We start from the raw sequence: 27,571 nt of genomic DNA on the forward strand, positions 1-27,571 counted from the left end.
TAAAAAAACAAAATCAATGACACACTATTCACACACATTTGATCTATGAGTAAATACTAAATCTGCAAGTTGAAAACTTCTCGTAAATATTCAGTCTGGATACCCTTTAAAAGATGTACTGTTCAGTATTCATGAGATATGCTAAATATTGTTTGGCCTTAAGTTTCTCGTGAAATATTATTTGTATTGTTCTACTCATTGAAATGAGCTCAATCACTGGTTACAACATTAACAGCTCAACTCAAACCCTGTACATGAGCATAATGCATGATTACTTCCATCATTTAATTTTTGACATGTACCAAATATTGTTTAATAGAAGAACTTGCGTGTTAAAACCATGCATAGAGTAAGAATTGAACTGTAACAACTGGTGATTAAGTATAATTCTGTGAAGAGAACAACATCAATATTCAAAAGAAACGTGTGATATTGTTTGGGGCGTATACGGAAACTTAATCTACTATGACTCGGTGACGTCAGTTTTGTTTCTATACATTTATTACTACAACTACTTAAACTATTGCTGCAGTAAAGAAGGTCACCAGTGAGTGAAAGTGGAGAGATTTGTAGAGAGATGAGCGGTGTGCTCTGAATCAATCTCAAGGCTAGTAGGGTGCATGAACGCCAGTCAAGTTGAAGTTGAAGTGGCAGTGGCTGAATCAAAGTCCATGTAACATATGATAAGTTTACCAAGATATAGCTTATACTTTGGCGGGAAATGAGAGACTTTGTCCCTCTAACCCTTTCACTACCATGATTTGTCCCAAATCCATTGTTTTCTAAGGTAAATCCTGTACACAGGGAAGTGCGGGTGAAAGGGTTAGACCACTTCCATTTCAATATCTTCACCTGGGGAACATGATATGCATGTACATGAAATTTTACATACTGAACAACATAAATGTTTGGGTGAATCATTTAAAGGCTTTGCAAAATCAAAATGGTTTAAGAGAATTTCCCGCAAACATTCAACTGAACTTAGGCAATATTTACGCATTGATGTAGATACATTTCTGATTAAAGCTATGTCTGATTTATTATAATATAAGATTGCCCTAGCTAAACTACCATCCCTCCCTGCCCTACCTGTTTCTTGAAAGTAAAACTCAATGGTCTTTGGTACCCCAATATGGATCACTTGCCTCACCCGCTGACAATCAAGACCCATCCCAAGAGCTACAGTGGCAAAAACGACTCGCAGAGAAGAAGTAGAATTCATGAGAGAAGAAAGAATTTCTGATTTCATTGCTGCTGTTTGTGGGGCGTGATATTGGTTGAATAGTCTGTATTTAGGAAGACATGGAGCATTGGCAGGCTGAAACTGATCATTGCCAAGAATGTGTTCAAACAAGATATATGCATATCCGCACCATTCTAATGGGAGATAGATAAATGTCAACGGAAAATCTAACTTTCTCTTCTTAATCTTCAGCTAGGGGTTCTAAAATTGTACTATAACTTTCTTTTCCGCTTTGGCTTGGTAGACGCAGGTACTTTTCGTAGATGATATTGGGGCGGTTTGGGTTTTCCTTATCCTCACAGGATTTTGAAGACACAAGGATGACACTATGGCCTCTTCATACTTTTTTGTTGCAGTAGCTGTCAGTGCCAGGTGGGGAATATTTGGAAACAAAGACGCAAGAACACAGAGGCGAGAGTAATCTGGGCGAAAGTCATATCCCCTGTAATAAAAAATTAAAGAGAAAAGTTATGAATTAATAGTGCAAATAAACCTGCAGCAATTATCTACTGGTACACAATTCATGACTCAGCATAAATCTGAAATTTATTCAATGTATTAACCCAAAATTAAGAACCACATCAAAAATGATATGATTTTGAGTTGGTTGAGAATTCTTTAAATTGCATATTTTTTTCCATTTGCAGAAAAAATCGATCCAGACCTGAAATAAACTCAGAAATAAACAGAAATAAATGTGTTTTTATTGAAATATTGTTGATACATTATATATCGATATCTTACAAGTGTGATAGTGTTGTAGTTTTCTATCTTGGATGTGTTTTAGGTATGAATGGAGTTGTCACAGTAAGGAAATAATGGGAAGCGCTGATCAATATTCAACAATTAAGTTTCATTGGGGGGGGGGGAACTTAAAGAATTTGTTTTCTTTTATCAGACATTGAAGTATTGACACTGTCCCTTAAGACATGTTCATGTGACAATATAAAAATTGTTGCTTTGCTTTTCTCTGTTCTGTTCTTCAAGCTGAGTGGTCAGGTTCAATTTATTTACTTATTTATTTATTTATTTATTAGATGGACAAATGAGATAAACTATGTGCTATAGTACACTTTTTATCTTTGTTGTTTGTCATTTATATTTTCCTACATTTGTGTGGAGAGACTGTTGTGACTATACAAAGCAACAGCAGATAAAAGTGACACCACAATCAAATGACAATGCAGGAAAACTAGTATAAGCACACATCCTACAGCACATGCTGAAAGGTGGAAAACAGAAATAAACAAATCGGTTTTTAAGTGAGTTTTAAGACCGTCAACAGTGGTAACATCTGAAAATGGGGGAATGTTTTCTCAGATTAATTCTAGAGGCACTGATGAGGAAACTATTACACTGCTTTCTGCTTGGTACTTTAACCCTTTTCCTGCCAAGTCCATATTTCACCACCAGGTCAAGATGGTTAAAATTAATGAAACACAACATATTCCATATGGTGTATTTTAACATAACACTGTACATTTGAAGGCCGTTGAAAACATAAATACTTTAAACTTGATTTTTTTGGACAAAAGATGCTATAATATACATGTACCAAGCCAAGTGTGTGAAAATACGTCATGTTTTGGCTCAATACCGCTTTTTAATGACTTGGCTGATAGGGAAGTGATACAGTTATTACTGTCTGGCAGGAAAAGGGTTAAAAGACATTGTACACAATGGACGAATAATTACAGTGTGCACTGACCAGTTGTAAACAAAAATAGTAATTTAGTATCTAAAATGTACGCCTCCTCTGGCCCAGTTCACTGTGGGGCAAGGTTCTCTCATATACCTAGTATTATTTTTACTCAAGGAGCATGATTTTACTCACCAGTCAATACAACAATGAGCTTCATCCACAGCTACAGCGACTAGATTTTCCCGGTATTTTCTTGAGATCAATAAACTTCTCCCATCTTTGTTAGACACAATTGCTTCAGGGTGGGCAAATAAAACATGGATATCTCCTGTTTCGATTAGCTTCAGATCATCTGTTTCTTCTAACTCAACTTCTGAACTATCTTCGCTACACGCTTTGGTCTTCACGTCAAGGGAAGCTGCTTTCATACCAATTGCTCGCAATTTTTGCACTTGCTCCAAAATCAGAGCATTTAGTGGTGAAATCACCAACACTGTTCTCAAAGTGTCACAGTGACCAAATTGCTTGCATGACAAGAGATATGGCAAGAGCTGGTATATTACGGATTTCCCGTAACCCGTCGGCAACACAACCATAGCATCACGGCCATCATAAATGCTTTTTAAGGCCTCCACCTGTTTTTCCCGTAGCTTCAATGATGGGGAAAAACAGTGTATTGATTTCTGTAATGCGTCCTGGAAATCCATACTTTTAGTTACTGAGAGGGTGGGTCGAAAAAGTTGCCTTACAAACTCACTGCAAACTACAAAAGACGTTCCGCCGACGGTCTTGATCAAACTAATATTTATGGCGGGTTTTTGCTATCGTTTGGGAATATTATTTGGCGGGTGTTTGCTATCGTTCGGTAACAACAAACATTCAACTTACCGTAAATCGTATTATATCCATTAAATGCTCAATGACTGCGTCCATCATGTCAATAAGTTTCCTGCACCGATGTAAACTTCATCAAAATAAAGAGTGACCTTGCGTGAAAACATCCTATCGCCGTAAATTTCTGCTTGCTCTATCTCCGCCATCAAGATCACCCTCTGAATCCACTGCCATAGTGATTTCAGAACCGGAATGCAGTCGACGAATCATATACCTTCCCCTACATCGAACGCCATTTTGGCAACGTCATTGGTCGTTCAAAGTGGATTTTGAGAGACGTGTGTACGTTGACCGCGTCCCAGAAGGCCAAAGGTCATGCACGGCGCCCTCTGGAGAGGCTACGTACTGAGTATGTAGAACGGCGTACGCATCGCGTCCTTTTTATTCCGGAGTAGAACCATTGTGGAAACATGCAACAGGACGCTTATGAGGGGTAGCCTAACATGTTCGATAAAATCCATTCATCGGTTTATTGCCTCTATTTTCAGCTGACTTTATGTATATCAGAATATCTCGGAAAACTAAAATATACAGTCTCACTTTTTAATGCATAAATCTCACAAATACGGTAAGTTTTATGTAGAATTAAAACCTGTAAAACGAGTGAAGTTTCAGGATAAGGAGTTTGGAAAATGGGTAGGTCGGATCACCCACTGAGTACGAGTTTGTAGATTTTATTACCATGATCAGATTTAATGACAGGACATGTCGACAAATACATATTACAGAAAGTCATTAAGTTAGGTTTTAATGAATTGATCCTTTTCAACTGATGTATAAATTACAACTCACAAAAAAATACGATGATGAAGCAAAGATTGAATGGGGGAAAGTTCTGACGCATATCCACGAAATCCAGGATAGACCTGGTACTAATATGGTGAGTTTAAAGTAGAATTTCAAGCAAAACTTATACGGTTCGGGATGGGTTGGAAAATTAGTAGGTCGGATTACCTACTGAGTATACATGTAAGCTTAGATTTGTTACCATCAGTTTTTATGACAGTAGGGCTACATGCCAACAAAAATATATGACAGAAAGTCATTGTCATAAAATTAGGTTTTAATGAATTGATCTGTCTTCAACTGATCAAGTATTAGGCCTATATATGTATAAATATAACTCACAAAACGGAAAAATGGCGATGATGAAGCAAATATTGAATGAGGGAAAGTTATGATACATTTACACAAAGCTTTTCAGGATAGACCTTTGAACAGTTATAATTTCCAACACTTCTGTGTCATGCCAGGTCATCACTTGACTCGTTCCTTTATCAATGACTCGCATCATCCTCTGCATAATTCATTCTTCAACACAATATAGCTGTGGCACCTCCACTCTCTCAAAACAATTTATGGCACCTTCAAGAACCAGAAAACGGTGTAGCAAAGAGTATTGATTGTTATAATAGCTTTTCAAATACTACATTCGTGAATGAATACAACTGAACGCATGCAAGATAAGTAGATATCCACAATCATTGATACCAGAAATATAAACCAGTGTATCCAGAAATACCAACGGTACAAATATAGCGAAATAAATTTGGCATCTACTTGGATTTTAGCGGTGTCTAGAAATAAATATTGAATAAACATCAATCATTTATTGCTCGATGTGCTTTTCACAATACAGAATGAATGAATGGAAATAAGGTGACATTTTAGTATTATTTTAGCATTATTATTTTATTTTATTTTATTAGTAGTATAATTATTAGTAGCATTATTTGATCATTTTTTTCCTACCTCCCCTGTTTTATATTTTCGGACAATTAAATAATTAAAGATCACCGTAGAAGGGATTGAGAGATCATTTTGAAATCCCCAAACTCTTGCTGTATATCAAAAACAAATTAAAATAACTATTAAAAAGAGCATATCATGTCATTGTCTCCAATCAAATTCTGTAAAACATTTTACCGTATATGATTTTTTGGGAATATGCAACTTTGTAGTCAACTACTTGCAATGTGTCAATGTGAGTCAAAGAATAAGCCGACAAAAACAGAAAAACGTGAACATCTTTCTTAAGTGATGTCAAAATTGCAGAATCTGAAGTGCCTTTTGGTGGTTGGGGGTGTGCTCTATCATATCCACTTCTCAATCATTTTGGTAGCTCATAAGCTTACACAACATAATCGGGAACTACTTCATTCAGCAGGGTTCAGCACAGGCGACCCAATAAGTATTAGAGTTTTTCACAGTGTTTTCTCTATCATTTTCTCTTCTTTCTTCATGCTCTGAATGATCGGAATAAATAAAATAAATGGTTTATATAACCTAACCAAGCCTCTGTGACTCTTTATTTATTTTACACCTGATGATGACAGTGATGTTAATGAAAAAAGAGCCCATTTTAGTGACCATTCCTATCTTTCGCAATGTTGACCAACCCGTAAAATCCCTGATAAGTCTACGGATTAGCATAATTAGTTGTGTTGACTAATTAATTACAGCATGTGTGTATGAGAGATATACGTCCTTGTAATGGAGTGTAAAATAAATAAAGAGTCACAGGTTAGGTTAGGTTATATAAACCATTTATTTTATTTATTCCGATCATTCAGAGCATGAAGAAAGAAGAGAAAATGATAGAGAAAACACTGTGAAAAACTCTAATACTTATTGGGTCGCCTGTGGGTTCAGCGAAGCATCTTGTTATATAAGACATTTGTTTATTTGGGTCAACATCATCTGTTGGACACTTCTCGTTGCTGGTGCTTGCTAAGACTTCAATACTAGTAAGCTTAATTGTGAGGGTAATGTACAATGTTGAAAGCGGTTGTTTTTATGACGTCATTTTATGCGAAACCAACAAACGCAGAGAAATTGAGAAAAAAACTCTAACACCGGCCTATCGGGCATCTGCCTTCAATCACTTATCCTCGCAATTGTTCATAGGAACACGTATGAGTGGGTCTCCACAATGCAGTTCTGATACTGCAACAAAACTTCACAAGTCACTCCGAAATCAACTTGATTCTGAATCCAAATACGAGCTTTGTAGCATTTGACCTGTTACTCGTGCGGACGAAGGCCGCCGCGGTCAGCCATACTTTACGGCAGTAACTGCGACGTAGCGCGACGATCAGCCTACCCACCTTTGTTCTGGAATCGCCGGTTTTGGTGTGGAAACCAGGGATTACCCATATTGTAGTGACTGTGGTGTTTCACGGCCATTCGAAGTCGTGCGTTTGCACTTTGGGCATGTAGAGATTATCTTCACACTGATAGTTGATCAACAACATCGCTTGTGTGGACATTAGTTCAGGGTTCCAGTGTGAAACGAAGACAGCGATAGATCTCCAGAACTACTACCGAAGAGCTCGAAGTAAAACGGAAGGCTCGGAAGAAGGGCTGAGTCGTGAAAATCACTTTATTGCAAATGCACAGTCGTCAGTGCTGAAGTCGTGCAGAAGATCGATGCCAATGCAGGCGGGTGAATACATTAAGTCTACCGCTAGGGAATCTTATCCACTCAAAGACCACTGAGGATTTCTATGCATCAAGGCGAGCAGTGAAATTGTTAAGGTATGGGCTATTTCTATATCAATGGTCTCTTGACACATACTGTGCTATTTCTCGAGGAGACGTCCGGTCGTCATGAAAACTTGTATTGGCGGCTGTCGTCCAAAGTTGGCGTCATCCTCATCCTTTTTCTCACCCTCAAGTTCAACTACATTTCGATTTGTATCATTGACGGTTACTTTTCGTATAACTTTTTCAATTCTGCACAAGCAATAATGTGCAGCATCAGAATAATTGTTAAATGATATCAAGTGCAAGTACATTTACATATTTCAGTGAGAGTTTCCAATAACAATTAAACAACCCCAAAAGTCACATTCTGTAGGTACATGTACTACAAATGCCATGCTGTTGGGCAGTACGAACTGTAGGAGTTAATCTCAGAGAAAACTTAGGATGCGAATTTATTTTGTGATTTTCATTCGAAAAATCGATATCCTTTTATTTCATAAAAAAGGTGCAAATAGTCTCGGTTACCTTCCATCGCTTCATTCTGTTTGGCTGAAGACAATCAGTGAAAAAATTTTCAAAAGTGCTGTCACTGTTCTTAATTATGCATAATTTTCCAAATCATTTAGAATCTGAATTGAGAAGAATGATGTGCTTAAAATAACATTTTCAGAATTTTCACAACTAGTCTATAAATTTGTCTACAGATAGGAGACTTTGTTAGGAATCTACAATGGCACAAATCATAATGAATTGTGGGAAATTTACAGTACTGTGTGCAACTGACCTCTGACACATCACATTCAAAGAAAGCCAATGTGACTCTCCCAAATGATGGATAAATGATAAAATTTGCCCCAAAATTTAAAAAAATACATGCAGTGTTTTGCCCAGGAATTGTAAAGGTGGGACACAGTGTCCCATGATTGCTAAAATAGGGGGACACTGAGTTACAATAGGGGTCAGTGTGTGAGCGAAGAACGCAAAGCAAAGTCAAGTCACCAAGGCAGAAAGGTATTGTAAACATGTAGGGCTGTTGTTTTCCATAAAAAATTTGATATCATGAATACATACATGCATTGTAAAATTAAGATTGCTGGACATCTCCTATAATGGTTTGTGAGAAAGTCATTTTAACTGGTTGTATTTATTGTTTTGAATTGTAAAAAAAAAGACATCATCATGATAAAATCAATTTCATGCGCATTTTTCTTTTATGGGGATTCTGCATTACATGTCTTTAACTGAAATAAAGAAGAATGTTTCATTACACTTATGACTCCAGAACTAGAAGTGGTTGAAGACAGTAGTTTGATACACATTGTAACCTGTTTTTTTATAACTGCTATAAAGTTCTCTTCCTTTTTATAATTGCTCCAATGACTGACACTTTTCCCTGAAAATTGAAAAATATAGTTTGAAACCACAAATATCTGCGAGAACTCCTTGGTCCTCATGATAGCAATAGCACATTGCCATAACGCTGTTTAGACAAGCTAGGTGGTTCTTGTTAAGATCAGCTACAATCGAGCTAGGGGGTCTTGACTATATAAGGAATTCAGCATTGTGACCTCGGTCTCTAGCAGACGATCGGAGAGTTTTTTGAGACTCCTTCTGGGGAAATTTAAGGCAAATTACTACTTTGAAAGTCAGAGATACAGTGTTTCAACAAAAATTGGGGGGTTGATGATATTTTTAGGTGAAATCATGAGCTTCCAGTACACCAAATACACATGCAGTCAATTCTGTTTGATGCCATGCATGTGCCATGACTGAAAAATTGATTCTCCGTACTTCATTGTACTAGCGTATATGTACATGTTAACGTTTCATTTCAAGTTGGTGGTCAATAAAATTTGTGAAAAGTTAGTTCTTTTTACAAGCCTTCTGCTTCCGAAATCATTGTGGTTATCAGGATTGTACGTGGCCCGGCATTTGATTTTTGTCCCCAAGGCTGCAGGGCCGAGTGGACGCACATCGCCTCGCTCACACCAGGAACAGACTAACTGATATTTCAATAGTGTTTACATTGTGACGAAAAAAATAGACTAAATTTTAAATGTTTCAATTTCTCAATAGAGAAGCAATAACTGTACTGGCTATCGAGTGTGTAATTTGGTAACAAAAGAAGTAGTCTGTCTGTGGACGCTGGACTTACAATTCTAGCCCTGATTTTAGTGCGTCCCTATGACCCATGTCCGGTATTTTTGCGGGACATTGCTGCTAATTTTGCGTCAAAAGATGCAAGGACGCACTCTGGGCAAAACACTGTACATGGTCCTTCACAGTTTTGTTTGAATCGTACAATTGGTTCACAAGTAATATTTTATGAGAAGAGTATCCCACAAAGACTCATATTTGGTTGTGTTTGTTTGTAGTTTTCAGTCCATGATCTGCAGCAGAGTTTGCAGGTGTCTTGTTAACTCTTGAATTCAAATTTTCCAAACATGGATATAAAAAAGCTATCCTTGGTCTGAAATATGTAAAAATCGCCACCATGTGACTGTATGTTAAAGCTCTAATTATGTCAGGAGAAACAATGAACTTTAAAGCTGCACTAGCTGTATCTCTCTTGAAATTTGTAGACCTCAAACCATCTTCCTATTCTTCTCCAGGTTTTCTCTGAAATCTACCCTCTGAAGGGATACTGGCTCTTTTACTGCATTAGGAAGCCATTCCTTCGTAAAACATTTGACAAGTAAATTCAAATTTTAATGGTCATTTTGATTTCTTGCCATTTCAAAAATTGGTAATTACAAAGGAAACAACATACAATGTCACAGTTGAAAACATTCACCCCTATGCATTACATTGACTACTCTGTGCAGTTTATGTAAAGATTTCAGTACAGATGTGCACAGTAGCCAACATTTTTGCTGTTCCACATGGGGCTACGATTTAATGTTTTTGCAAACATTTAATCGCATTGTAATCTTTATCTTGTTCAAAATTGCATATACAGTCGCAGAGGGTAGTTAAAAATAGGTGTATACAGTGTAAACACATACCTAAATTAGTACATTCTCACAAACCTATTTTAACTTGAACATGAAATCATAAAAATAATGCTAAAAGATACATCTAGTGGGACTTTAATAACCATAACTTGAGATTTGAGTAGTCAATGTAATTTTCATTTCAAGGAAGAATGTACAAAACACACAGCATTCGAACTTACGGCTAAGAATGTTGTGTTGTAACCACATTGTGACAAAGAGATATTGAGATGAGAAGTTATCAAATACTATAAAATACAAAAGCTACAGTGATTCCATTAATATTTAAGGTGATACAAAAGTCCGAGTACATTTCCTCACTTACTTTCACACTTGTTATTGCATCGGACGCATTTGGAAAAGTTGGATCTGACGATGAAGCTGAATCATTTTCACCTGCTGAGGAAGAAGATTATGTTAACTTTACCCTCGTAGCTATTGTTTAAGTTGGGGGTCATGCCTACAATGCAGTGTGCTATGTGACCCTTGGATAGTTCCTACACCATTTTAAACTAACAGTGCCACCAAAATTGCAGTAGACAATTAAAACGCACTTGTCAAACAACATATTAAAGTACCTAATAACTGTTGTAACGTTACACACAAATATTGAATTTCATTTTTCTTTTGGGCTTTTTAATGAAGACCGCCCGGTGTAAAGCGTTGTATTCATTGCTTCGCTTCGATATAGTTTGTGTGAGATGTATGATAGCGTGTGTGCTAGCATGAGTGCTTCACGAACTCTACAGCGAGTGGAGAGGGCGCAGTCAAAATTGTAACATCCTTAGCTCGGTTATTGAACCAATCTTTTTAGGATTGGGGATTTAGTCGAGCGGTTTGACTGTTGTCCTCTGCGCTAGGTGATTGGGTGCCGTGCGTTGTGGGTTCGAGTCCCGGTTGATACCATCGTATAAACTACTTTTTAAAAAATGTGTGTACATCAGCGGTGAGGTCCATGGTTTGACATATTGACAATACCAGCATATTGAAAAGCGAGGCTTTTGCTAAAAAATAATTCACTACCCAGTTTGTCGAATTTGATACCAACACAATCTTATTTTGTGGGGACTACATCATCAGCAACGACTTGCTTCATCAAATACCTCCGGTACAACCTCGCACTGACAGAAAATTTGGTATAAATGTGAGCGCTGACCAGAGCTCCTTTTCAACAAACACAAATAAGAACTTGAATACAATTATTCCACATGAATGCTTATATTTCAGAGTAAAGAAGTCTTTCAGGAAGATCAAGGATGAAGATAAGCCAAAAGAAACTAGTGACAGAGAGGTTTTTTCAGAAGTGGTTTCTCTTTCATCAAGATTACATACGAAGAAACTGTGGCTTGTCTGCAAAGTGTGTGGTAAAACTTTTCTGTGTAAATCTAACAGTTCACATCAAGACACATACAAATCAAAAGCCAAAAGGCTTTTGTGCTTAAATAGTCCCTCAAAATTCATATGATGACACATACAAATGAGACGTCATTTGACCTCAAAATGTGTGGAAAAAGATATTACAAACAATGAGGGTCTCAAAGTTCACATGAGGGAACATACAATAAAAGACTTCTCTGTCAAGTGTGAGGTAAGAGGTTTGCTCATAAACTTACTCTCATATATGGACAGAAACAAATGATAGACCTATAACTGCAAAGAGTACAGGAAGGTTTTTGTAAAGTGTGGAAAAGTCAAAGTCAATATGAGCACATATATAGAGGAAGAGCCTCTCAGCTGCCAAGTATGTAGTGAGAGCTCTCAAAATTCACATGATGACACATACAAATGAAAAGCCTTTTGTCTGCCAAGTGTGTGGTAAGGGCTTTGCTCAGAATGGGATTCTCAAAATTCACATGACACATACAAATGAAAAGCATTTTGTCTCCCAAGTGTGTGGTAAGAGCTTTGCTGAGAATGGACATATCACAGTTAATATGAGGACACATACAAATGAAAAGCCTTTTGTCTGCCAAGTGTGTTGTAAGGACTTTGTTGAGAGTGGAGCTCTCAAAATTTACATGATGACACATACAAATGAAAAGCCTTTTGTCTGCCAAGTGTGTGGTAAGGGCTTTGCTCAGAATAGACATCTCACAGTTCATATGAGGACACATACAAATGAAAAGCCTTTTGTCTGCCAAGTGTGTGAAAAGGGCTTTGTTCATAATGGACATCTCACAGTTCATATGAGGACACATACAAATGAAAAGCCTTTTGTCTGCCAAGTGTGTGGTAAGGGCTTTTCTAAGAATGGACATCTCACAGTTCATATGAGGACACATACAAATGAAAAGCCTTATGTCTGCCAAGTGTGTGGTAAGGGCTGTGCTCAGCATGGGAATCTCAAAATTCACATGATGACACATACAAATGAAAAGCCTTTTGTCTGCCAAATGTGTGGTAAGGGCTTTTCTAAGAATGGACATCTCACAGTTCATATGAGGACACATACAAATGAAAAGCCTTATGTCTGCCAAGTGTGTGGTAAGGGCTGTGCTCAGAATGGGAATCTCCAAATTCACATGATGACACATACAAATGAAAAGCCTTTTGTCTGCCAAGTGTGTGGTAAGGGCTTTGCTCGGAATGGAACTCTCACAGTTCATATGAGGACACATACAAATGAAAAGCCATATGTCTGCAAATTGTGTGGTAAGGGCTTTGCTGCGAATGGACATCTCACAGTTCATATCAGGACACATACAAATGAAAAGCCTTTTGTCTGCCAAGTGTGTAGTAAGGGCTTTGCTCAGAATGGGAATCTCAAAATTCACATGATGACACATACAAATGAAAAGCCTTTTGTCTGCCAAATGTGTGAAAAGAGCTTTGTTCATAATGGACATCTCACAGTTCATATGAGGACACATACAAATGAAAAGCCTTTTGTCTGCCAAGTGTGTGGTAAGGGCTTTGCTCAGAATGGGAATCTCAAAATTCACATGATGACACATACAAATGAAAAGCCTTATGTCTGCCAAGTGTGTGGTAAGGGCTTTGCTGTGAATGGGAATCTCAAAATTCACATGATGACACATACAAATGAAAAGCCTTATGTCTGCCAAGTGTGTGGTAAGGGCTTTGCTGTGAATGGACATCTCACAGTTCATATGAGGACACATACAAATGAAAAGCCTTTTGTCTGCCAAGTGTGTGGTAAGGGCTTTGCTCGGAATGGAACTCTCAAAATTCATATGAGGACACATACAAATGAAAAACCTGCAAAGTGTGTGGGGTAATTGCTATACGAAGAATGGAAATCTCTAAAAAAAGTGAGGAAAAGCCTTATGTCTGAAGTTTGTTGCAAGGGTCAGAATATGAGGACATATACAAAAGATAAGCCTTATGTCTGCAAAATATGTGGTGAGGGCTTTGCTGTAAATGGAGCTCAGAAAGTCCATATGAGGATACACATGAACTAAAGCTCTATGTCTGCAAAATATGTGGTAAGGGCTATGCTCAGAATAGAAATCTTAAATTTCACGACAGGATGCATACAAATTAAATGCCTTTTGTCCACAAATTGTGCTGGAAGGGTTAGCATGGACAAACTTAACATCAGTATACATACAAATAAAATACCATATGTCTGAAAAGTGAGCATTATGGGATACATCAGTAAAATTCTCAAAGTTTGCATCCCAGTGCGCACATCTGGAAAGCAAAGTGATTGGCAAGGGTTTAAAATTGAAAGGACAAACATCCCATGAAGTTTTATACAAATTTGATTTAATTTGTCTGCAAAGTATGTTGTAGGTTGGTAGAAAGAAATATGAAAATTCATATCAGGTCACAAACAAATAAAACGCAGTTTGTTAAAGGGAGACGCTCATTCCATCTCTGGCTGTACAAGTTTTTTCATGCTAAAGATTATCCTTTTCTGAAAATTTGCAATTAAAGGTATACAGTCACCTGTAATCTAAATATGCCCATATTTGGTAAAAGGGCATTCCTTGGTATTCAACAATGCCTATGTGAGGGCGCTGTTTTTAAAAAGCGGCCACCCGCTTAAAATCTGTTATTGGTCAGATTTTCTCTTTCCATGGTAACTGTGGCAAAGTTCGAACAGGTGACAGTATACCTTTAATGTTTAACAAATCTGAAGCAAATTATGCCTTTGTTACATGTCCATAGTTTACAAATTTTGAAAATATACAATCACTGCAAGATTTTGCTGAAGAAACTTTGGTTGTGTCGTTCGTGTACATTAAGCTGCTCTGGCAGTGATCACCAGTTGTGGTACAGCAGCCATTTTGAAATTTTCGACATGGACTAGGGCTGTATTTTTTATGTGTTGTGCATAGTAACAGACTCGTTTTATAGAGTCCCATACACACCGCTGCAGAAGAGGTGACTCCTTCCATTTAAAGCATGTTGCAAAGGTTTTGCTTCTATCCATATAAAAGTCACTTTTTTCAAGTGTGTTGGATGTGTTTTGTATAAACAAAATAACATGTAATTAGATTGCTTTAAGAGTTTTTGACAGAATGGACATAAACAAAATTCAAATTGTTTACACATGTCCATGAGAAACAAATATTCAAAGTAAACAAAATTCAAATTGTTTACACATAACTATGTCCATGATAAGCAATATATTCAAAGTTACTGCTTTTATTTGATTAACTGAGGAGATGCTCTGTACTGGAGGAGCTGCTATTGGTCTCTGAAAGTGTCAAATACATGCAAATCATGTCGAAAACATAAGTGGTGAAAAAAGCTGGAATACAGGTAGCAGTGGTCAAAGTTTTCTGACATTTAATTTGTAGTTACCCTAGGTGGAGTGTGTTTACATTTTTGAATCCATAAGTTCTTATAAATCAAATCTATGGTCTCCTTACCTTCAGTTTCGTGGATTTGTTATCGGCTCCCATTTTGCCTCATCCATGTATCTTCATAACAATTAACCTATATATGATGTATGTTTGAAAAAAGTTAAAAAGTAACACACAGGCTGATTATTTTTTATGAACTTTGATGCATTTGTTGTGTAGTACAACTTTTCACTCTGTAGTTAGCAACTTTTCACTCTGTAGTTAGAGTTTCTTTGAATGTTTTTAAAACTTTCAAAATATACATATACATCTGTAGAAAACTTAAAATGTAATAAAAAATGCAAGAATAGAAATCAATTTGACTAAAACAGACATTGCAACTTCAATTGGGAAGAAATACATTATGTACAGAAAAGAACGTACCTTGTACCAATGTATTCAACTTATCTTGGTAACAGTAGGTGATGGAAAAAGATAGGAGGAACAAAAGAAACGCTAGATTTATATATTTGGTTATAGTGCATAGAGGGCGGTCTACAGGTAATCATAAAGGAGCATGCGGAAGCATTGATAGACTGATTTTTTTATCATCCAGGTGTGAGGGTCTTTAGTTTTTGTATTTACACTGTTGTAAATTGTTTGTTGCAACATTAATGATGTGTGCATTCTAGTTACAATGAATTTCTAAAGGGGTGTTTTTTTTTCATATCATATCATGTGAAGATTTATCAGTACACTGAAACGCAGGTGAAGGCTTTGTTTCACCAGTATACTGTTTCATGCATTGCATTTTGTTTCTAAATATAGTGTATTATTGCTTTTCCGATTAATATTGTTTCCAATAGAATAAATAGCATTATCACTTGTTCGGTGCGTTTGTTTTTGCTGTGTGGCAGAGAGATCCATACAATCCCCACTCCTTTAGCAAATTTTCAGTTGATAATACAAACTGGCAGCAGGGGGAAGTCAGAATTGTCCCTTCTTGTAGTAGTAGTAGTAGTAGTATTTATTTATTAAAGTGACATGTGACATCACTAAAATCATATACATCACTTATAAAAAATACAATATCTATAGAGTGAGTGGTCACCCAGCCCAACGGGCTTATAAGTCACTATAGTATTGGAACCATTGAAATACATTTGGCACTCAAATAAAAGTACAACAAAAATCTATTTAATATCATTTCTGAAATAAAGTGCTACGTCGCCTATGAAATGCCTTGACTATATACTTCGCTGTAATTCTAGTATTATTTTCCATTAGGAATGCAAGTTTTCGAGTGTCGTCATATAAAACAGAATCTTGGTTTGAAAGTCTTAATGTACTATATAAGTGGTCACGAAGGTCATTGTACAAGGAACAGTGAAACATAAAATGTATTTCATCTTCAATTTCATTTGAAGAACACAGCTGACAGGTACGTCTTTCTACACATTCGCCTCTATATCGGCCAGTTTCGATACGGAGTGGAAGAATACCGAACCGTAATTGAGCAAGTAAAGATCTTTCGGCTCTTGATAAATCTAATAATACTTTTCTGTTCCAACATTAAACTTAAATTTGGCATATGTACGCAATTTTGGCTTGTTTTTTACAAAGTCAGACCAATTTTTAGTACAGTCTGTTTGTTTTTTTAATTCTATATTGTGAATGTTGCAAGGGAAAATATCATCTATGTCCAAGAACTCAAATATATTGTACATTTCAGATGACCAATTATTAATATTCAATGAGTGGTCCCACAAAAAAATTTTCTTTGTCAATCTACTTTCATCTAAGCAGCACAGACGATTCCATAACCGGGCTTTGTTTACCCAGTGCCTTGTGATACATGTATTCCAACCTGTGTCGCCATTTACTGCTAATATTGGTGCAAATTTATTAACCCCTAGGAAAAATCTCAAAGCCCTGTTCTGCACCGTTTCACACACTTTATACGTAATGTAACCCCAAGCTCCTGAGCAATAGTCTAAGATCGGCACCACACAGACATTATATATTTTTGTGTACGTATTAAATCCCATATTACTTAAAAATCTTAATTTCGACATAACTGCACCAAAGGCCCTATTTGCCGATTCGGCAAGAGCTGCTGCTGTTACAGAGAAATCAAGGTGCTCATTAAGTAAAACTCCAAGATATTTATACTGTGTAACAAAATCTAAATTGACATTTCCAATGTGAAATTGAAACTCGCTACGACTGCTATTTTTTCTTCGAAAGTGAACAACTTTAGATTTAAGTGCGTTCGCTGTCAAGCGCCAATTTTTACATTAGACATTAAACTGGCCAAGCATCTTTTGCAAGTTCATTTCTGAATCTGAAAACAAAACAATATCATCAGCAAAGCGTAGCATACAGTAATTTGATCCACCAATCTTTATCCCACAATCTAAGGTTTGTAAATCACTAACCATATCATTAATAAACAAAGAAAATAGAGTTGGTGATAAATTATCTCCTTGTCTAACACCTGTAGTTGTGTGAAATGTAGCTGATAGGTTACCATTGAGACTTAAAACTGCATTTGTATCGCTATAAATTGCTTTTATGGAGGAATACATTTTACCATCTATACCATTCATCAATATTGTAAAGTAAACAGTCTCTATCTACAAAATCAAAAGCCTTACGTAGATCAAGAAATGAAGCAAACGTTGGTAGATTCTCATTCATTCTATTGCGAATGATGGTAGTCAGAACATAAATATGGTCTTGACAAGACCTATCCTTTCTAAATCCATTCTGTTCCTCTGCTAAAATTTCATTACATTCTACATAATTTAAAAGTCTATAATTCAAAAACGAGCTGTACAATTTCGAGATAGTACTTTGCAGACTGATGCCTCGATAATTTAGAGGTATACGTGGGTCAGATGATGTATCTTTAGGTATGGGAATAATAACAGCCGTTTTCCAAGGTGATATGATACCAGTGTCAAAACATAATTGAAACAAATGTACCAGGACCTCTATTGTGTGTTTATTTTTCAAAACCTCATACGGAATACCATCTATGCCAGAACTTTTACCACTTTTTGCTCTTTTTACAACCTTGTCTATTTCGTCGTAAATAATATTTCTGTTGAGTTCTTGATTTGGCAGATAAGTTGGACCCGACATATTTTGTTCCATCAATATCTTATGTGTTTTTATTTGATCATGAAACCCAGCATTGAAATCTTGGGAATTTTTGTCCTCATATAAAGATGAGAACTGTTGACGCCAAGAATCTAGCACTCTATTTGGATCTGTTATGATTTCACCATTTTCATTATACACCTCCATCAAAATTGATTTCTTTTTGGGGGGACCTAAATTTTGAATATGGTTCCAGAACATTTTAGGGTCTTTTGTGGAGACATTCTCAATTTCAGCAATTGTACCATTTCTCCAACAACGTTCATAATGCCGTAATTTTTTATCAAACTTATACTGGGCATGTTTGAAGGCACAACGCAATTCTCGTTTGAAACGGGAGTTGCCTAATCGACAAGACAAGAACAACTGTTCTTTTTCATGCATGGATTTCCAGAGGGTATTAAGCTCATCATTCCAATAAGGTTTAGTATGCCGATACCTTTTTTTAGTTCGTCCAATAAAATGTTGAGATGGCAACAAGTTATCCATTTCTTTGACAATACAATTACATAGTTCTGAGTAAATGCCATCAATACACTGTTGATTTTCACGACAAGTTGTAATATTGTCAATGATACCCATCAATAAACGTCGGGTAATTTCAGAACCCATAAATGATGCAGGAATATCACCAAGTTTGTACTTTTTTTGTCCAAACTTACCATTACTTGTGACACGCTCATGAACATCGTCAAGATGACGTGCACAATTCAACCTTGGAATAAAATCAAAAATAATGGCGGAATGATCAGGCTGTCTACATCGATTGCCCAACAAGGGTACTAGATTGTTCTCATCTATAATTTGAGACGTAGTTTTGACTGTAAAATTTACACATTGATGAAGACAGTCATGTGACACAGCAAAATAGTCCACTACGGCCTTACCTCTGGTGGATATCGATGTGTAATTATCATTTAAATGATCTGCCCTCCCATTCAAAACGCACATTTTAGAATCAATGAGGAACTCGATGAGTGACCGACCATGCTGGTTTACAACTTTGTCCAACACCTGTCTGTCTGGTACGTTATCTATGCCAACAATATTATCATGCAAATTTCCAATACGGACATTGAGATCCCCGCACAAAATGACAGCGTCAATGTCATCCGTTGAGTACAGTTTACCAAGAATATGTGCAAAAAAACTAGACGCATCTCGTCCCCACGGTGAGTTTTCAGGCGGTAAATAGCATGAATAAACAATAAAAGTAAAGTGCGACCCTCCCAGATGCCCCTATTATCTAACATGTGACTCTGCTGTTTTTCCATTTTGTAACACATTTACCCTCCCCATTCCAATTTCAAATCTTGAAATATATGCAGAGCCTTACCATGCCCCATACTTTTTCAAGTTTACTGTATGTTCATGCAATGTTCTCTTACCCCTATCATTTGCTCATTCTTTGGAATTTGACTTCTATATGTACATTACAACACAAGCTTTATTTATTAATAGCGCCAGCGGCTTACTGACTACGCATGCGCTTATTCATAATATACTATGCGAGCAACCGGAAGTGTACCCTTCTTTCATGGGCGCCGCCATGTTTTTTTTTTGAGTACTCGTAAATAAACAAATACGAAACAAATTATTATTATATAACATGCCATTTATAAAATATACCTCTTTTATTAGCCAGTAAATGTTATTATGCACCTTGTCGCTGATACAGAATATCGTTAATATAGATAAAGGGAGAAAACTGTCGTGCATATGAACGGTGGCATACGCAAAGAATGCTGGGATTGAATTTTAGAAAAGCGCCCCCTGTGTCAATAATTAAATTCAAAAATTGCCAGTTTTTAGACGGAACGCTATAGTTTTCAGCTTGCAAGTGGAAGTTGGGCAGTGCGGTTACCATTGCAATGATAATGATTGCATGATATGTCCCTTGTTTAACGCAATAGGCTGTTATCATTGTAAAATTTGGCCAATTTTTGTCCAAAATTTTTACACGTTACAGAAAATCTATAGGCCAACCTGCACTGCTGCAGGGTTTGACGTCGTGTACGTACGTGAACTGCTTTCATCAGAGGGAAACTGGGCATAGTTGTCATATATACGTTTATGAAGTAACAATTAATTACATTTTATCATGAATCAATACAAATAACATTGCCAATCTTAACCCCTGGCGTGACACCAAGGGCTGAGCCCTATATAATATTATTCGCACCAAAATGATAACACTCATTTTAATGATTCCATGTGGAACACACACTACCTGTTTAATGTGTATGTATCCCTATTGCATTCCCATGTGTAATGGACAAAAGTTTTGAGTAAAATTCTAATATCATACTTGTGATATAATTAAGCGCTTCTAACGACCCTAATTTTGCCAAGTTTATTTATATCAGTGTATATGAAAGCTCCGATACAGCAACTTTAATAGGAAAAAATCATTAGTTTTCTTCACAGATGCACATTGATAGTGAAGATATTTTGTGTTAATTTCCAATATCATATTTGTCGTAAACTTATACACTTCTAGCCACCCTAAAATAGTCAAGTACATGCATATCAGTAATCGAGGGTATCTTATTGCACAGATAATATTATAGGTTGTTTAATATTTGAAAAAATGTGTTTCCCGTTGACGCCTAATATGGTGAACAAATATTTTGCATGAATTACAATATCAAATTTGTCACATATGTATACACTTCTAACAACCAAAATCTAGCCATCAATATCCCCATCAATTGTCAAACACTTAAACACTTATATATATATATATATATATATATATATATATATATATATATATATATATATATATATATATGTAACTCCGGTTACAATTGTGAGTCATGTGATCAGGTCGACTGCATGTTGTTTGAGTGTGATGACACATGTGTGGAATTTCATTGATAGTGCTTTCACCCACAATGCATTGCAATGCTCTACTGATTTTCACTGCTTGAAGACAGTACTTTGGTGTGGACGTACGTTTAGGAATTATTATCCGTTTTACTACCAAGAAAAAATTCCAAGACAACGTGGTTGGTCTTTTACATGACTGTGCTTACAGGTATGTGTATTTGAACGCTTTGGTATTGAAAACAATGAACTTTTAAAAGTCTCAGAGTGTGAGACACACCCCTCAAGCTGAAACGTGGAAGGGCCATGTGTTTCCCAATTAATGTGGAAAAGTTTCTAAGTTGTTATTCTGTAATTAGTTTGATTCTAGTAGTACTTTATGATAGTAGTGAAGTTTTATTTAACATGTTGAAATTTGGGTTTTCTGATTTTGAAGGAAAGTTTCTGTGATTCTTAGTTCTTTGTTTCATGGGATTTTTGTACAGTGTATTTGCTATCATGTTGACTTAGTCTCATCCTGAATGAGATTGTGTAGACAGAAGGAAACGCTTACATAATTGCCATTGGTCTTTTACATGACTGTGCTTACAGAGGAGATCCAGTTAATGAATTACTGATAGACTGCGTGTGTTCCTATTGTGTGGCCTGATTGAGGAGCCAGCAGGGAGTGCCTGGAATTGTTCGAGTCAATCATCAACTCGAGTATTGCTACCAGGGTTGGAATAACAAATCCCCAGGGAGGATCGTCTGGAAGGACTCTGTGTGTGTAACGTAGTTTCCTATTGGATAGACTGTCATCGTCATAGCAACAGGACGGACATTGACCTACAGCTCAAGGAGAAGCCATTGTGCAGCCATATGAACAATAGCTAAGTGAATAAATCCTAGACAACAGCCACTTTAGAATTACCTGGAACTTTATTATGGTGGATGAACTTTAGATTTTGCGCCTGGAAATTATTTTCCAGTAATACTACTATTGGTTTTAATCATTGTAGATCAGTGTTTTTGTTCTTTTATTATTATTATTAGTAGTAGTAGAGATTTTAGCTGTAGTGAAATAAACCTTAATATGAACTGCAACGCAAATTGTACGATAATCATTCTTTCCTGGTTTGTTTATTGTGTGATATGAACCTTGGTCGGGTTTAATTGGCTGGCTACATTCAAGGTCAGTTTAATTACCCGGTTACAAAATTGGGGGCTCGTCCGGGATGGATATGGGATTGAATGAGTTATTTATCATACAGTTAATGTTGCAGTAGTGTTTTAACAGTTAAGAGTATAGATTACAAAAGACCAACCCCGTTGATATCAGTATTGCATTGCATTGTTTGTTTTGTTTTGTTGTTGACGAAAAAATGGATGAGCTTGAGAGAAAAGCAGTTGAAGTATATGATAAGAATGGTATTGATCTTAGACATGGATTAGTTTTCTGGGTTTCCCATGGAACTATTAACGATGTGAGTGATTTATTGCAGTTTATTACCAGAGAATATAAAGATGCCGACTTAACAGAAATATTAAGATGTGAAGGTGGAATAGGTGTGATTTGCCACTCAGCCACAAAGAGGGAATGGGCTGATTCTTGGCATATGAAAAGAGTGGATCCGACACTAGTGTTGGGATGTTCACTCCTGTTGCCCCGTTTTTTTAAAACGCTAAGGTTCCCCCATTCGGTCAAAGTCAGAGAGCAGGCTTCGCTGCATATGGCCAGCAGCGATGGAGCATCTTACCGCTGGATGAGGGAGGGACAGGAACCTATAAAGGAGGATTTGGGTGATTGGGGGACGGCAATCAAGACTCCACCACCGTTGACCCAAGCACAATTGGCTGGATTGGACGGCTACGATGACGTAAGGGACAGAGAACCAGCAGAATATATTTCATTGCCTACCCCTCCCAGGAATAGTACGCCTTACCAGCCGAGAGACAGACCCCCAAGCATATCACCACCGCCACGCCAAGCTGGTCCTGATGCTGCTTGGATGGATATGATGGAGAAACTTGTGACTAATCTGCAACCAAGGACAAATGAGTTTGGGTGGTATCGTAAACTGAGAGTTTTCTCCGGTAGGCGACCAGTACCAGTAAATGAAGACGACTATGAAAGTTGGGCAGAGCAAGCAGAGCAAATGATCAAAGAATGGAATGATCAGATGCAGAAAAGAAGAAATGTATCGCTGAAAGCTTAGCCGGACCTGCTATGAACACTATTAGGTCATTGACTCCAGCACCCAATTTGACAGTACGTGATTACCTTGATGCCCTTGAGGGTTCGTATGGCACAAGACTTACCCCTGCCGAGTCTTTGAAGGCATTTCAGTCGTGTTATCAGAAACCAGAATTGTCACATTCTCAGTACTTGCAGGAATTACAGACTCTGTTGCGACGAGCAATACGACAAGGCAGTGTCAAAGAGTATGAGGCCAATTACCTTCGCCTGAAACAGTTCACCGATGGAGTGTTGTACAATGAAAGCCACTTGTCATCGTTGCAACTCGACACGAAGCTCAACCACCCGCCAGGTTACATTGAGTTAATGCAGCTGGTAAGGAAGGAGGAAGCACGTCAAGAAGAGAAAGCTAAGAAAAGAGTCCATGGGGGACAACGCCGAGTGCCAGTACAAATTACACCGCTATCTGTGATTGTTTTGAAGCAACCGCAACATCGGCACCAGTGGTAAAGCAATCATTGGATAAGTCGGATATACAGCAAGTAGTGCAGCAGGTAATGGATCAGATGATGAAGGGAAATGACAACCAGCCACCCACACAGCCAGCCCCGAGTAACACCTGGTCAACGCCAACTAGTCGGCAACGACCACGTCAGCAAAATCGCAGGAGGAGAGAGCAGAACCAGTCCCAAGTATCGACACCAGCCTCCACCCCAACACCAGAAACATCGACATCAGCAATGGAGTCGTTGAGTTCTAACCCAGCGGGATCTGATATGTTCAAGAATTTGAACTTTTGTTTTAATTGTGGTTTGGACGGACATACGGAGAAGAAATGTCTCAGAAAGGATAACCCAGACCTACAGCTGGTCAAGCAGAAGTTCGCACGAGCATTTTTTGAGTTGAAGGGAAACTACCGGGGACACCCACAGTAGAGGGGCCGGTGGATGTCCAAGAAGAGTGTAGCCCCAGTAATACACATGAACAAAGGAAAGACAAAATTGACAACATTGCACAAATTAACGAACATTCCGTAGTATGACTACAGAAGTGTTCGTCGATGGAATCAGTTGCCCGTGTTTGCTTGACAGTGGTTCCCAAGTCACCCTCATTTCGCGCTTGTTTTATGATCGACACCTGTCTCACTGCCGCCTCAAGCCAATTGAAGACTTGGTAGTATGTGGTGCAGGTGATCAAGTGGTTCCGTACTATGGGTATATCAGAGTATCTATTCGGTTCCCTACGGAAGTAGCTGGAGTGGAGGAAACTTGTGAAACTCTTGCTTTAGTTACCCCAGACCGTGACCAAAGTGGAGACGTACCAGTGATTTGTGGTACCAACACTAGTATATTTCGTAATATGGCCCATAGATGTAAAGAAATAGCGGGAAAGCATTACCTGAAGAAATTGCCAATGGCAGCCCTCTTCACTGAAGCGTACAAGAGGATAGATGCCTTTGACAAGTGTGGTCATGATGGACGGATCAGCCCTGTTAGGCTAGCAGGGAGGAGGCCCGTTACTATACCGAGTGGAAAGACAATGCCATTGACATGTATAGGAAGAGGAATAATTGGATTGCCAGAAACTACTGTGTTGGTGGAAACCCCATCCCATCACCACACTCCAGGGGGATTGATAATAAAGAGCAGTGTCACCACCCTCCTGCCAGGGAGTACCCAACGAGTGAAAGTCATTGTGCATAATGATACCAGACATAACATAACCATCATGCCAAGATGTGTTGTTGCGGACTTAGTCTTACCAGAATGGGTGCGGCCATACAACCCAGTGAGCTTATGCCTGAACCAGAACAAAAGGGCTCTGAGGGGAATACTGAGTGCGGCAGTTACCAAACGAAAGTGACAGCACAGGACAGTGCTGACAAGACGGAAAATGAAGCGGACTTCATTGTTGACGTTGGTGACTCCTCGCTTAGTTATGAGGACAAGGTCAGAATCAATGAGAAGCTAAAGCAACGACGGCATGTGTTTTCGCAACACGATTGGGATGTAGGACATACGTCGGCCATTGAACATCGCATTCCCCTGAGTGACCTGACCCTTTTTAGAGAGAGGTCACAGAGAATTGCACCAGCGGACTTCTACGATACAAAGCGCCACATCCAGGAATTGTTAGATACCGGTATAATAAAGGAGTCAAAGAGCCCATATGCTTCGCCTATTGTGCTTGTGAGAAAAAAATCGGGGGCGATACGTATGTGCGTTGACTATCGAACTCTAAACACGAGGACAATACCCGATCAGTACACGGTACCTAAGATACAGGAAGCACTCGATTGCCTAAACGGGTGTACACGGTTTCATGTGCTGGATTTGAAGTCGGGTTATTATCAGATTCCCATGGCGGAGGAAGACAAGGAGAAGACAGCTTTTATATGTCCCCTTGGTTTCTACCAGTTTGAACGGATGCCCCAGGGAATCACAGGAGCACCAGCCACTTTTCAGAGACTGATGGAGAAATGTATGAGTGATATGCACCTGATAGAACTATTGATATACTTGGATGACTTGATCATATTTGGCAGATCTGTTGACGAGGCCGAAGACCGGCTAATAAAAGTGCTGGACCGATTAGCTGAGTATGGTTTGAAATTATCACCTGAGAAATGTCAGCTTTTCCAGAGGACAGTCACCTATGTTGGACATAAAGTTGATGAAAATGGCATGAGCCCTGACCCCAGCAAGATAGAAGCTTTGAAGAATTGGCCCACCCCAAAGAATATTAAAGAGCTAAAGACATGTCTTGGATTTACAGGATACTATCGACGCTTTGTTGAGAATTATGCCCAAATTGTCAAGCCAATGAACGACCTGACTGCTAGGTATATCCCTCCAAAGTTGAGAAAGAGGCTAGGGAAGTACAAGGACAATGATGGCGTACCATTCGGCGATAGATGGACATTAGAATGTCAGAAAGCCATGGTTAAGATCATCGAACTACTGACAAACGCTCCAGTATTAGCATTTGCAGACCTATCCCGACCATATATACTGCACACAGATGCCAGTCTGGATGGCCTGAGTGGAGTACTGTACCAAGAACATGATGGCCTGCTTAAACCAATCGCCTTTGCCAGTCGAGGACTGACTAAAAGTGAAAAGAGATATCCAGTGCATAAGTTAGAATTCCTCGCCTTGAAGTGGTGTGTCTCAAGCAAGTTTCACGACTATCTGTATGGGATGAAGTTTAAAGTTGTTACTGACAACAACCCGCTGACTTACGTCCTTACCACAGCAAAGTTAGATGCTACGGGACATAGGTGGTTAGCTGCCCTGGCGGCGTATGATTTCACACTACAGTATAGAAGTGGCTGAGCAAACATCGACGCTGATGCACTGTCTCGCCGTCCAAATGCCGACATGCCAGATGACCAAGAATCACTAAATATGGAAGAAAAGATAAGACGGCTGAGGGAACGCGTCCTAGGAGTTGATAAACAATCAGATGAAATTATGACCAGAGAAGTGATAGGTGCCATTACCATGAGCCATGGTATTACAAGACCCACTACAGCCAATGTATATCAGCATCATGTTCTGTCCTGCACATGTACCACTGAAGTTGACAATAACCAGCACCACAGTAAGATTGAATCACCCGCACTTGCTGAAACAGTGGCCATCTCAGCAGCTGCATTGCTGAAACCGTATTACCAGCTACAATACTATGGTGAAAACCCCCCTGGAACCCCTGTCTCCATGGCAGCAAAAGAGAAGGATTGGTTTGTCTTGCAAAGAAATGATGAAGTGTTGAATGAAGTGATAGGCTACATTGAAGACGAAAAGAAGAGTGTAGACTTGAAATCACTTCCTGATGAAGTCAAGATATTGCTCAGACAAAGAAACAGGCTGTTTCTATGGCATAGAGTATTATTCCGAAAGACTAGAGATAACCATGGAAGGGAGACTAATCAGCTGGTATTACCGACCAAGTATAGGGCACAAGCCATGAAAGCCTTGCATGATGACATGGGTCACATGGGAGTCGACCGAACTTTCGATCTCCTCAGAGCAAGATTCTACTGGCCAAGAATGAGGGCAGATGTGGAAAGAAAGTGCCAGACTTGTAGTAGGTGTGTACAGAGAAAACAGTTGCCACGCCGCGCTGCTCCGATGATTAACATCTTCTCCAGCTGCCCAATGGAATTAGTCTGCATCGATTTTCTGACCATAGAACAGGACAGAAGTAACACACAGAATGTACTAGTGGTAACTGATCATTATACTAGATGTGCTCAGGCATACCCGCCTAAAGATCAAGAAGCAAAGACAGTGGCAAAAGTGCTGTGGGAGAAGTTCTTTGTGCATTATGGACTACCGGCCCATATCCATAGCGACCAGGGACGCAGCTTTGAGAACAGACTCATAA

The 27,571-nt window shown here is 38.3% G+C and overlaps 3 protein-coding genes and 1 long non-coding RNA gene across 4 annotated transcripts; 3 read left to right on the forward strand and 1 right to left on the reverse strand.

The window, feature by feature from the left end:
- Nucleotides 1-1,444: 1,444 nt before the first annotated feature.
- LOC139125747 (uncharacterized) lies at nucleotides 1,445-3,592 on the reverse strand. The gene is made up of 2 exons (XM_070691844.1): nucleotides 3,078-3,592; nucleotides 1,445-1,685 (listed from the first exon to the last, which is right to left on the reverse strand). Exons 1-2 carry the CDS (start codon nucleotides 3,590-3,592, stop codon nucleotides 1,445-1,447), a joined length of 756 nt encoding a protein of 251 aa, XP_070547945.1.
- Nucleotides 3,593-6,789: 3,197 nt separating this feature from the next.
- On the forward strand, nucleotides 6,790-15,899 carry LOC139125984 (uncharacterized). The gene is made up of 2 exons (XR_011550420.1): nucleotides 6,790-7,316; nucleotides 11,486-15,899. It is a non-coding gene; the product is annotated as an uncharacterized lncRNA (long non-coding RNA).
- Nucleotides 15,900-21,043: 5,144 nt separating this feature from the next.
- On the forward strand, nucleotides 21,044-24,192 carry LOC139126068 (uncharacterized). The gene is made up of 2 exons (XM_070692125.1): nucleotides 21,044-21,217; nucleotides 21,598-24,192. The coding sequence occupies exon 2, from the start codon at nucleotides 22,368-22,370 to the stop codon at nucleotides 23,199-23,201; it is 834 nt and encodes a 277-aa protein (XP_070548226.1). The 5' UTR covers nucleotides 21,044-21,217; nucleotides 21,598-22,367; the 3' UTR covers nucleotides 23,202-24,192.
- Nucleotides 23,213-23,692, forward strand: LOC139125748 (modulator of apoptosis 1-like). The gene has a single exon (XM_070691845.1). It carries the CDS (start codon nucleotides 23,213-23,215, stop codon nucleotides 23,690-23,692), a length of 480 nt encoding a protein of 159 aa, XP_070547946.1.
- Nucleotides 24,193-27,571: the final 3,379 nt, after the last annotated feature.

The sequence above is a fragment of the Ptychodera flava genome (assembly GCF_041260155.1).
Source record: "Ptychodera flava strain L36383 chromosome 3 unlocalized genomic scaffold, AS_Pfla_20210202 Scaffold_26__1_contigs__length_13983176_pilon, whole genome shotgun sequence".
Taxonomy (NCBI): Eukaryota; Metazoa; Hemichordata; class Enteropneusta; family Ptychoderidae; genus Ptychodera; species Ptychodera flava.

What these genes read in the sequence shown, in the direction of transcription:
- LOC139126068 (XM_070692125.1), top strand. Translation starts at nt 22,368, where the DNA reads ATGGATGAGCTTGAGAGAAAAGCAGTTGAAGTATATGATAAGAATGGT.
- LOC139125748 (XM_070691845.1), top strand. Translation starts at nt 23,213, where the DNA reads ATGAACACTATTAGGTCATTGACTCCAGCACCCAATTTGACAGTACGT.
- LOC139125747 (XM_070691844.1), bottom strand. Translation starts at nt 3,592, where the DNA reads ATGGATTTCCAGGACGCATTACAGAAATCAATACACTGTTTTTCCCCA. An exon ending in GCTCATTGTTGTATTGACTG is followed by an intron (nt 1,686 to 3,077) that starts GTGAGTAAAATC and finishes TTTTTATTACAG; the next exon opens with GGGATATGACTTTCGCCCAG.